Below are 12,266 nucleotides of genomic sequence, written 5' to 3' on the forward strand. Positions count from 1 at the left end.
CTGGCCCAGACAACGAGGCGGGACTTCCCCCCTTCTTCTCCGTTGGTTTTTATTTTGACTCGAGTGGGTGGGGAATCCCGATCATAGACTGTAACGGTAGCCACGGCCCTCAGAACATATGCGACTTTATGGTAATTTTTTTTTAATGGGACCATAATTTTCCAAAAGAATATTATGATGATGATTATTATTAGAAATGAGACTTTAAACTAGTGACTGGAAGCAGAAAGTATTCATGACCATGTTTATTAAGGTAATACAGTCTAGGCGAAGTTGGGCCCAAATACATGGACTTCTATGGGGCTATGGGTGTTTTTGGGCCCAATGACGAACTTTCAGGAAATCCCGATTTCCTCAGTGGCTTCACACAATATCTGTCTGACTGCCCCCCTGGTCAAGTTATGGAACTGGTTCTCCAACCGTTTCATGTCATGGTCCCCCATATTGATTTGTATTGGTCTGCGGACCCCTATTTGAAAATAGTTTGTGCCATGGACCCCCAGAAGAGAAGATCTATGTGAAGATTATGCCATATTTTACAAACATCATATATACAGTAAACACGATATATAAACTCCCAGCTAGCGCTAGAGTGACTACTCTGTGAGCTTGTAGATTTAATATCCGTATATGGATAATGTGTTTAACCCATTCAGGCCTGACGTCGATTTTCTTTTTTTAAAGTTTACTAAATCATGACAATTTTCTGAAAGATCTGAGGCACATTTTAACGATTTTTCAAAAATAGCAGACCTACAAGTTCTTACCAGACCTACAAGAGCTTAATAGCAGACCTTAATAGCAGACCTGCAAGAGCTTGTAGATCTGCTATTTTTCAATAGCTAAAGTTTAACGTAACACTTAAAACACCAAAAGGGGTTCCCGCCCAGGTTAAAATGATTGTGACACTATGTTAACTACATTTTCTGGTTGGGACCCGCTGGAAGCGCCCCAAGGACCTCTTTTGATAACCAGCGAGTCATGGAAGTGACACTTCAACTGCTCCTTGTGATGTCATCCTAGGGGGAATGGAGTCCAGGGGTGGTGATATCAGGTCACTTCAACGCGGTCCAGGACCTGAGCTGGGACCCCGAGGGGGACTTCCTGATCAGCGTGGGCTCAGACCAGACCACCAGACTGTTCACTCCCTGGAGGACGGCCGACGGCACGCAGGTACAAAAAATATACACTGATGGAAAAGAAAGTACTCACATTTGTTACTTTGTTACCCATTTAGACCTGTACTGAGAACAAATTGTAAAAATGTCTTCTAACTCCTGACCGTTTTCTGATAAACCTGTTAGGCCTTGTCCACACGTATCCGGGTAAACGGATAAACGTAGGTTTTTATATGCGTTTTGGGGGGGTCGCCCACACGCAAACGCGTTTTTGGTCCATATAAACGCATCTTTTGGAAAACTCCTGCCACAGTGTATTTCTTTAAAACTCCGCCTGTGTGTTCCCTGTGTGGACAATGTAAACGGAGTTTTGCATGGGTCTTGCCATTGGTCATATGGACAGAGAGATTTAAAAAAACGTGTCGTATGGACAGAGAGATTTAAAAAAACGAAAATGAAAACGAAAACGAAAACGCTACGTTTATGTAGGTGTGGATGAAGCCTTAATATGTCAGTGGTATCAACCTTTTTAAATGTCAAGGACCCCCGGAATTATCTGTATCCACCTGGACCCTCCCTAGCTGAAGCAAAGATTTGAGTTAAACGCGTTCGCTCTGAACGAATATATATATATTCAAAGATGTGCGCCACATTTTCATGATTTTTCAAAAATAGCAGATCTACAAGCTCGTAGCACGGCACTCGGTGCCACGCTAATACAAATAATAATAATAATAACTAAATAAACTGCAGATTTAGTCGGCTAACATCTTATGCTATTTAGTCGTCTACAGACTACTAGACTAACACTACAACATTCCAGGTGACTAAAATGTGACTAAAACTAAAGTCGAAATTTGCTCACACTGAGTGCATCCCAACCCAGCTCACTGGCTGGACAGCATTCTGTATTGTTTGTCGGCTTCTTCCAAAATCAAGTCACTCTGACTGTTTGTTTGTTTGTTTGGTTTGTCAGGATAACGTGGGGACATTTATTTACTCAACAATTGCTGCACGGGAATATATGCCACGTGAGTTGACTTGTGATTTGGTTGTGGATGTGATCAGACTGTCATTAAGCACAGTCTGTCATCAATCCTGGTGTCTAAACTGCCTCCCCCTGGCCAGCCGGGGCGCCTGATGGAGGGGAAAGGAACTGCTTGGAATAACGTGTTCCTTCCACGCGCTACGTTCAACCAGGGAACCTGTCAGGTGTAAAGGAGCAACTTGGACACTCATGCATGAAGGAAGCATGAGTTCAAGTCCGTTGCTCTCCCCAGGTTGGTGGAGGGTGTGTGGAGCCCAGGATTACATTAGATAATTGACACAGGGGTGAAACATGGGTTACAAAATCCTGCGATATATATATATATATATATTTTTAAAGCACAGTCTGTCAACAACCCAAATAATAATACAGGAAACTTGCGAAATGTGTGGCGAATCTGAAAAGAAAAAGAAGCTTACCACTAGCTTTCTTCACAAATGTGTTCATAATGGTGTCTACTATCACCTCTCAATTTGTTCCAATTTGTTTCCCTTGGGAAACTTTGTGACAGCTCCCGAAAGTTGGGCTACCTACAGTATATAAGGCAACATTATCAAAATGTCATTATGCTTTAAGTGATGTGTCAAACTAGGGGAGTTTCATGACTCTCAATCCGTTGCAAGCAATAGTTTTGCACGAAAAAAAGCTAAACTGGATCTGTGTGTGTGTGTGTGTGTGTGTGTGTGTGTGTGTGTACTAAAAATCCATCCAGAAACCAATATGAATAGTCTCTTAAATATTCTTCATGTGTCAACATTTTATTTTTATACAAACATCTTGGGTGTGGGTGTGGGTGTGTGTGTGTGTGTGGGTGTGGGTGTGGGTGTGTGTGTGTTTGTGTGTGAATGCATAAAACATAAAACTTGCTGAAACGTGTTTCCCAGCTTGAGGGACTCTGGGTTTAATTATCCCATCCTGATTTAATATGCATTGCATGTGGTTTTTAAGAAAGGCTTATCACTAATGTTTTATAGGCTGTTATTATTATTCCATAATTTGCATTTTTTGTATATTTTTTTAAGCGTGACATGCAGGCCGCCAGGTTTGTTCTAAAAAAACCCCCACACATCCTCAGTTTCTCGGTGCTGTGTCAAACTGTAGAAACAGAACATGAAGGGGGCTCGCGACCCACTTTGAAAGCTCCAATTTTATTCACAGCACAGCAGCATATTGTTGCTGTGACTTTGAATCAAATTGGAGCTTTTAACCCATTTTGGGCTGAGGTCGATAAAAAAAGGCTTCTAAATCCTAACATTTTCCTGAAAAAAAACCTATGTCTCTATGTCAGTGGTGCTCAACCTTTTTCATGTCAAGGACCCCCAGAATTATCTCTATTGGGCCACGGACCTCCCATCTCAAAATATGTAGTTCCAGGGACCCCGCAGAAGCAAATATTTGAGTTAAAAATGTTCGCTCTGAAATATATATTCTAAGATTTGCGCCACATTTTCACGACTTTAAAAAAATAGCAGACCTACAAGCTTATAGCGCGCCACTCGCGCTATAAGCTTGTAGATATGCTATTTTTCAATAGCTAAAGTAGAACACAATGCTTAAAACACCAAAAGGGGTTCCCGCCCAAAATGGGTTAAAGTGAGTGCGAGCCTCCCTCGTGTTGTTCTATATTTAACCCACTGTATTGGCTTTGGCTCAGATGCACAATAAGTGCTACTGTGCTTTGAAATAACAATATCTGGATTTTAAATAGCGCTTTTCTGAGTACTCAAAAGACATTATTAGGAATAGAAAAACAACAGATAATACAGCAATACGATAATACAAAATAGCAAGTTGAAATTAGAGAGAGAGAGAGAGGTTTATTTTACACAACATGATACAAGTGTGTATGGACATTTTATTGCGATTACAACGGTCATTGATAAAGCATACAGTACATTGATTCATACAGTACCATATATTCAGTGTACCGTTATTCATATAATAGTCATGTTCATTATGACACATCCCCGTTGAAAATATATGCTTTTGGTTGACTCAAATCGTTTTGTTATTCATTTAAAAAACATATATTTTGGGTGGTTTTACTATGAGTGTCAGTATCACGCTTACGCAGTGTCCCCTTCAGTAAGGGATGTGATGAGACCCAATGTGAAGATGTTTGTCACTTTCCCTGTAAGTTCCACTTTCAACTGAGTCCAGAAGGGCAGCAACATTACGCTAAATGGTGCATTTATGTGAAATGGTAAACGGTGCATTTATATAGCATTCGTATCCAAAGCAATTTAGAATGTGCTTTAAATTCAGCTCATTTCAATTCATACTAACTCAGGGGGAGCCGGGAAATCGAACCGCAAATACCTCCTGAGCTACTATTATGATTACATTACGAAATCAACCTCATTTACATGAGGTGTTCAGTTATCAATCCTCTGATTGTGAGTATAATCAGTGGATTAAACATACATTTTAATACATCTAAATAAAGAAACATAATTTCGTGTCCCCCCCCAAACACACACACCGGTCACTGTGGTGAATGCATTAGATTGTAACATCAGGGGGCACGGTGGCACAGTTGGTAGTGCTGTCGCCTCACAGCTAGAAGGTCCTGGGTTCGATTCCCGCTCGGGGTGCTGTGGGTGCTGGCGGCGTGTTTCCTCCTCCGCGTCATCAGTGCCCATACCCGAAGGCGGGGTTGGCGAAAGGGCCTTTCTGTGTGGAGTTTGCATGTTCTCCCCGTGTCCCCTAGGGTAGGTACCCTCACAAAAACATGCAGTAATCCTGGTCTCTAAACTGCCTCCCCCTGGCCAGCCGGGACGCCTGATGGAGGGGAAAGGAACTGGTTGGAATAACGTGTTCCTTCCACGCGCTACGTCCAACCAGGGAAACTCCCCCCTGTCAGGTGTAAAGGAGCAACTTGGACACTCAAGCATGAAGGAAGCATGAGTTAAGTCCATTGCTCTCCCTAGGTTGGCGGAGGGTGTGTAGAGCCCAGGATCACATCACAGGATGATTGACACAAGGGTGAAAAATGGGTTACAAAATCGTGGGACAAAAAATATAAATTAAAAAAAAAAGATTGTAACATCAGAAGCAATGACCACAAACCCCTCCTTCACCAGCACCACAGGGTTCACCAGTTGGATGTTGTGGAAGCTGGGAATGTCCATACCCTGGGACAGCATGGCGTTCACTTTAGGTAACACCACCATCTTCAACGCCATCTTTACAACACTCTCCAGTCGAGACATCTGGAAATCCCCCACCTCACTGGACAGCAGTGCCATGGTGAAGTTGCTCATGGTCGCAGAGCCCTTCACCTTCCCCTGGGAGAAGAAGACTTTGAGGCTGAAGTTGGCGTCAACGCTGAGTTTGAACAGAGGAGACAGGGTTGTGTTGGGACAGACGGCAAAGGCCTTGACCACGGCCAAGACGTCTAGTTCCACCAAGTCAGAGACGAAGCTGAACATGGGAACCTCTCTGGCGTCCACTTGCAGTTCCATGAGCATGTTGGGAAACATCTTGGGCAGCTGAGGGATGAACATCCCAAAGGAAGTGGTGTTGAGACGCACAGGAGAAGCCTTCGGGATCATGCTGTCGTTGATCTGAGCTCTGATGAAGGAGGAGTAGACGTAGGAGGCGGAGTTCACGGCAAACTCGGAAAAGCCAAATTGCACCATGTAGTCGCTTTGTGGGGTCAATGTGAAAGGTTTGGCGTGGAACGGTGGTTCTGTGTGATTCTGAACGTGGTAGAACTCCCCCTTCCAGTCCAGACCAAGGCGTGTACTTTGCACTTGAGGTGCAGAGGTGAGTGGGACCTCCACGACCACGTCGGGGCCCACCGCGATGGAAAGACTCATCGCAGCTAGCTGTCTCTGCACATCCTGAACGGCCTGCCCGAATCCCGGACAGATCCGCTCTTCGATTTGGGATTTGACGGCGTCCTGATATTCGCTCACGATCGGCTGGTACAGCCAGCTGGCGCCGCCCTCCAGGTCTATGTTCAAGTCCCCGATCCCCCCGTAGCAGAAGGTGCCGTCTACGGTCGCGTGCCCCTCTGCGTCGCTCCCCAATGTCACCCCGGTACTCACGTAGACGTCCGACAGCGACGCGGTAAACGTCCCGCCGTCGTCGATGAACCCGTAGCTCAACCACCAGTTCCCCGACACCGTGACAGCGAGGTCGTCCACCGCCATCTTGAGTCCCGCGTTTTCTTCGTCGAACTGCACGGAAGGTTCGGGCAACTCGCATCGGACGACGCTCATCCAGTCGAGGACGTAGTCCACGTCTCCGAACACGCTGAGGGCGAAGCTTCCCCGTTGCTGTGGGATGTCCACCGCCTGGATCTTCTGACACAACACGTCTGCTCCTATCCGTGTGCTGTACCGAAGCGCCTTGTCGGTTAGGATGAGCTTCATGGCGGGGGTTTCTCCATCGCAACGAGAGGCGAGAGTCAACAGGAGTATGAGCAGGAACGACATGTCAACTCGATGTTGGAATGCAGAATGTGTGAAACGAAGGTGGTTGTAGAGGATTATATTCAGTTCTATAAGTTCCTTTTTTGTTTCAGGTCAGCGTTCCTGTTTTTTTGTTTCATTCTCATAGCGTGGCTGTTTTCGATAGGGAACTGAAACGCTTTTTCTCACTGGACTGTTTGCCATTGTAATTCCATTCTAACTAGTCTTATAGTATGTTTTTACCAAATGTTTGCCTATTATGATATGGCCAGAATAGGGTCACTAGAGATCATGTTATGCATGCATGCATGCATACATACATGGACTTATTGAATAAGTTTGACCAGTACCTGTATGCTCGACTGAACTCAAAGTTGATTTTTAAATCACATAAGCCAACCAAAGTGCTGCACATGGCAACAAAACACAATAAACAAGGTAAAAAACAAAAGGGAATGAAATTGAAACAAAAAAAGCAACAAAACACTGGCATGGGGTGCTGGTATATGTGCTCAAAGGCCAGAGATTATTATTTTAATATAATTATAGGCTGTGGAACAGCCTCCCCTTTCACAGCCTATCTTTGTCTGCGTTTTCTGCGTTCGGTTGCAGTGAAGGCTTTGTCGCCTCTGGTTTTTAAAGAGTATCTCTTATTTTATTACGTCATTATTATTAGTTTTTTTTTTTTTTTTGTAATTGTTTATCCCACATGTGGATTACATGTTTGTAACCCATTTTTTCACCCAGGGTCAATTATCTAATGTAATCCTGGGCTCTACACTCTCTCTGCCAACCTGGGGAGAGCAAAGGACTGACCTCATGCTTCCTTCAATGCATGAGGAGTCCAAGCCGCTTCTTTTCACCTGACAGGGGGGAATTTCCTCGGTTGGGCACGTTATTCCAACCAGTTCCTTTCCCCTCCATCAGGCACCCCGGCTGAACAGGGGGAAGCGGTATCGAGAACAGGATTACTGCATGTTTTTTTTTGTGAGGGTACCTACCCTAGGAGACACGGGGAGAACATGCAAACTCCACACAGAAGTAGTATTAGTTTAATTGACTTATTTTTAATAGACTTCATACTGTTTCTCTTGCAGAGAACCTGGCACGAGATCTCGCGGCCTCAGATCCACGGCTACGACCTGCAGTGTCTGACCATGGTGGGGAGGTTCCAGTTCGTGTCCGGCGCCGACGAGAAGGTCCTGCGAGCCTTTCGGGCCCCGCGCAACTTCGTGGAGAACTTCGCCAACATCTCCGGCACGTCTCTGAAGGAGCTGCTGGCGTCCGACGTGAGTGGAGCGGCCTCGTAAAACACTTAACTGCTCACAATAGAGCGCCGCAGTCCCGCCCCCTCGAGAGACCCGGGAAAGAAATCCCTGTTCATTTTCCTCATAGACTTTTCAGAAAGTATTTATTTAAAGACGTTTAACACGGCGGACAAAGCCAACTCTTGTCGTGACAAATAATTTGTAATAATTTGTTTGGTCCAAAATGTTGTGTGTGTTGTCATGATTTGTCACGACAAGAGTTGGCTTCGTACGACTTTCGTACGACTTTAAATAAATACGTTTTGAAATGCCTATGGGAAAAATGCATTGGGATTCATTTCCTGGGCCTGGCGTCATGAAAGGGGGCGGGACTGCGACGCTCTATACTGAGCAGGAAAGTGGGGGATGGGTGGCTAGGGTTGGCATCATTTAGGATGTTAACAATTCCCCAACTACAAAACATTATAAAGAATTTTGGCCTTCAATATGATAAATAATAAATGAATAAATGCAATCGTACAGTATTGCATACCTATTATATTATTGTAGTGTTTCTCAAAGTGAGGTCCAGTGTCCCCCTGGGTTACTTGAAGTGGTTCCCTTTTAGATCTGTAACTCATGAGAGTGTACAAATGGAACCAAATGGACCCTTAGCGGGTTAATTTATGCCTCTGCAATCTATGCCTCTGCTTTTGATATTCCATCCCCTGGTCATTGATTTCTTTGGGATATGTGTTTTACCACTGCTTTTGGGAAGACGGAATTAAATACATGCATTTCCGAAAGGAAATGCATGCCTGATATGTTGGATATTTCTGAAGTTCCCACAGCCCTCCTATGAGATAGTTTTAGAACACCATTAATGAGGACCAATTATTTGACGATGGGGTGAAAACGGGTGCAGTCGTCATTTTGTAATTTTTTTACATTTAAAGATTTGTCAAGATGGCCTAAAGTTCTTATGATTTGTCCAAAATGCCTGGGTGAAAAGATTTGTCCGTTTCTAACTTTAAAAAAGAAAGAAAAAGAAAAAAAAGACTCACTCCTTAGTGGACCGTCTATTAAGGCTCAAAGTGGTTAAGAAAATGTCTCCCCGCTGCTTGTTTTGCTGTGGTTTGCTTTTCACAAATCGAACCGTGCTCTCCGAGGACCATTTAGCCCAGTCAAGTTAAAATGTTCTCCACTGTGGTTACTTAATGTGTGTGTGTGTGTGTGTGTGTGTGTGTGTGTGTGTGTGTGTGTGTGTGTGCGTGCGTGCGTGCGTGCGTGCGTGCGTGCGTGCGTGCGTGCGTGCGTGCGTGCGTGCGTGCGTGCGTGCGTGCGTGCGTGCGTGCGTGCGTGTGTGTGTGTGTATGTGCGTGCGTGCGTGCTCATTCCCAGGACACGGCAGACCTTCCAGAGGGAGCCAGTACTCCAGCCCTGGGTCTCTCCAACAAGGCTGTGTTTCAAGGTGAACAGAACAGAGGCGTTAGTTGGTTTTCTTTCAGCCGTGCTGTTGGGAATAGCAGTCTGTGGTCACAGGGCCCACTTTGGCCCATTTACCTGCTCTCCTGAGACATTATACACGCTGTGCTTGGCTCTCACACGGTTTCAACACAGCTTCCACCTAGCAGTCTGTACACGGGAAGGAAGGGATGACGGTGTGGAGAGAATTAAGCGGATATGTCGCCCCTCTCTCCACTTCCCTTTCACCTTTTGCATTTGCATTAAATAATTCCAGACGGAAACACGAATGTGTAGAGGGGGGGCAGTAGTACCCCTACCAAGGTGTTGAAGGACCTGAGGACGATTCTACAAATGTCTTCTAAATCATAAAGTTTCCTGAAAAAACCTATGTTTCTATGTCAGTCGTTCTCAACCTTTTTCATGTCAAGGACCCCCATAATTATCTGTATTTGGCCGCCGACCCCATAATGAAAATATGTAGTTCAAGGGACCTCACCAAAGATTTGCGCCACATTTTCACGGTCTTTCAAAAATAGCATATCTACAAGCTTGTACTAAGAGCTTGTAGATCTGCTATTTGTCAATAGCTAAATTATAACACCAAAAGGGGTTCCCGTCCTGAATGGGTAATATTTTAAGGTCAGCCATTCGTTTAGGTTAGTTTAGAGTTTGCCTAGGGAGTCAAGATCTTGAATTTGGTGGAAGCATAGTAGAATATCTTTTGTTAGAGCCACATTTTGGGGGAACGAGCTCCCTCCGGTGTTATGCCACCCACTCTGGAGAAGTAGTTTAATTACCACCCTGTAATTACTTAGCTCTAAATACAGTACTAGATCTTGACAAAATTTATCAATCAGTAATGTAGTGTTTCACGTTGCAGGTGACCTCGCTCCGAAGCCCAAGACCGACGAGGAACAATTCAGCAGTGTGTCTGACCAGTACCAAGAGTCCTACTTCCACCCTCTGAACCTTACTGGTACTGTGACACACACACACACACACACACACACACACACACACACACACACACACACACACACACACACTGTTATCCTGCAGTGATAAAGTCCCTGCCCACCGCGGTGCATCTGGCTTTGTTCAAGCGTCTGCAGGCACACAATGGGCTCCATATGCACACAGAAGAACTCCCAATTCCGACTTCCGGGCCGCTTCCCTACTTCCTTCACAGGTGTTACTGATGATACTAATTAAGGCTCCATTTGGAAACGACTCAAGGACACTTTGAGACCCACTGATGTCGCAGAGTGTTTCCAGTGAGCCAACATGCTCACTAGCAGCACCCCGACTCTGTTTGACCAGATTGGAACAGAGCCTCCATATTAGTGTCGTCGGTAACACCTGTGAAGGAAGTGGGGAAGGGGCCCAAGTTCTTTCCAAAGTGGCGTTCGTGCGCATAGGGAGGAGTAGGAACATTACGTCCTCATTGGCAGGTGTGAGTCAGCAGTGACGACGCACAGCAACGTGTGTGGGGAGGAATCAATTGGCATAATGACTAAATTGGGGAGAAAAAATGATTAAAAATGAAGAAGGAAAAGGAATCAAAGTGAATCAAATAAGCAATTTGAAGCAGGCAATGCAAAGGACAACCTAAGCCTTAGGCTGTGGCGGTATGGAATGTTTAATAGCGACAGTGAAAAACTAAATCCAATCTATCACGGCGGTTTGCTGCACTCCGAATGCGGCATATTACCTCATCCAAATCCGTCCGCCTGTCCCACGTCGTCTCGTCTGGCTCAAAGCCAAAATATATCAATAAATAATGGCGGTACGGTAACGCAGTTCATGTCCCAGGCTTACCTAAGACAAGCTTACTTTAGTTTGTTTTTACCGCCCAGCCTTTACTCATGTTTCCAACTCCCTGCTCCCTGCAGTGCCTACTCACACGCTGTGCGTGTCTATCGTCCCTGTCGGGGGGAAACCTCATATGTCCACAACTGTCACTTCTCAGGATTCAAATTTTAACCCATTTAGACCCGAGAACAGATTCTATACAAAATGTCATCTAAATCCAAACCGTTTTCTGTAAAAACCTATAGTTTCTACATCAGTGGTTCTCAAACTATTTCATGTCAAGGAGCCCCAGAATGATATGTATTCGGCCGCAGACCGCCATCTGAAAATATGTTGTTCCAGGGACGCCCCCAGAAGCAAAGATTTGAGTTAATAACGTTAGCTGTGAAATAGTATATATTCAAAGATTTGCATACATTTTCACGATAAAAAAAATCAGATCTACAAGCTCGTAGCGTGGCACAGAGTGCCGTGCTACAAGCTTGTAGATCTGCTATTTTTCAACGGATGTGGTTCAAAGTGGTTAAATGCTAAGGCGACACACATGCGTCGTCAGGTCTAAATGTGTTAAAAGCATCAAAAGTAGCAGATCGACGAGCTCCAAACAAGCTTGTGGTATCTGCTACATGTGATGCTTTCATGTGACGCTGGACTATGATCAAGTCGGGGTGCCTGAATAAACAAATCAAAACAAAGTTAGAATATGGAGATAAGAGGCTTCTGCCCCGACGGCCAACGGATCTCTCTCTCTGTTCCCGGGTGCTCTCATACGAGACAAAGAGAACACAGAACACACAGAGCCAGAAAGACAAACTAGTTATCAGCCTGTTCTGTCCTCTCCCCCCCCCCCCCCCCCCCAACTCCCCCGATGAGATGGAGAGAGAACAACTAGTTATCAGCCTGTTCTGTCCTCCCCCCCCCCCCCCCCCCCCCCCAACTCCCCCGGTGAGATGGAGAGAGAACAACTAGTTATCAGCCTGTTCTGTCCTTCCCCCCCCCAACTCCCCCGGTGAGATGGAGAGGGAACAACGGGGTTATACAGGGATGGAGAGACAGGGGGAGGGGGAGAGTATATATCAGGCTGGCAGCAGGTCTCTTATTAGAGGAGAAAAGGATAGCTGTCTGTCCGTAGGGAAGAAAGAAGAAAAACCCTAGC

The 12,266-nt window shown here is 45.2% G+C and overlaps 2 protein-coding genes across 2 annotated transcripts in view; one reads left to right on the forward strand and one right to left on the reverse strand.

Annotated features, from left to right (window-relative positions):
* Positions 1–12,266, forward strand: part of elp2 (elongator acetyltransferase complex subunit 2) — a gene marked incomplete at its 5' end in the record, with an annotated part of 121,763 nt that overhangs the window by 71,464 nt on the left and 38,033 nt on the right. Inside the window, 4 exons of the mRNA XM_083783380.1 lie at positions 1,024–1,173; positions 7,682–7,873; positions 9,233–9,302; positions 10,179–10,274. Coding sequence (XP_083639506.1) covers positions 1,024–1,173; positions 7,682–7,873; positions 9,233–9,302; positions 10,179–10,274 — 508 coding nt within the window. The remainder of the gene's footprint in view (positions 1–1,023; positions 1,174–7,681; positions 7,874–9,232; positions 9,303–10,178; positions 10,275–12,266) is intronic.
* On the reverse strand, positions 5,166–6,603 carry LOC310871753 (bactericidal permeability-increasing protein-like). Its single transcript, XM_083783391.1, has one exon. It carries the CDS (start codon positions 6,543–6,545, stop codon positions 5,193–5,195), a length of 1,353 nt encoding a protein of 450 aa, XP_083639517.1. The 5' UTR covers positions 6,546–6,603; the 3' UTR covers positions 5,166–5,192.

The sequence above is a fragment of the Protomyctophum parallelum genome (assembly GCF_964188405.1).
Source record: "Protomyctophum parallelum genome assembly, chromosome: 1".
Taxonomy (NCBI): Eukaryota; Metazoa; Chordata; class Actinopteri; order Myctophiformes; family Myctophidae; genus Protomyctophum; species Protomyctophum parallelum.

What these genes read in the sequence shown, in the direction of transcription:
- LOC310871753 (XM_083783391.1), bottom strand. Translation starts at nt 6,545, where the DNA reads ATGAAGCTCATCCTAACCGACAAGGCGCTTCGGTACAGCACACGGATA.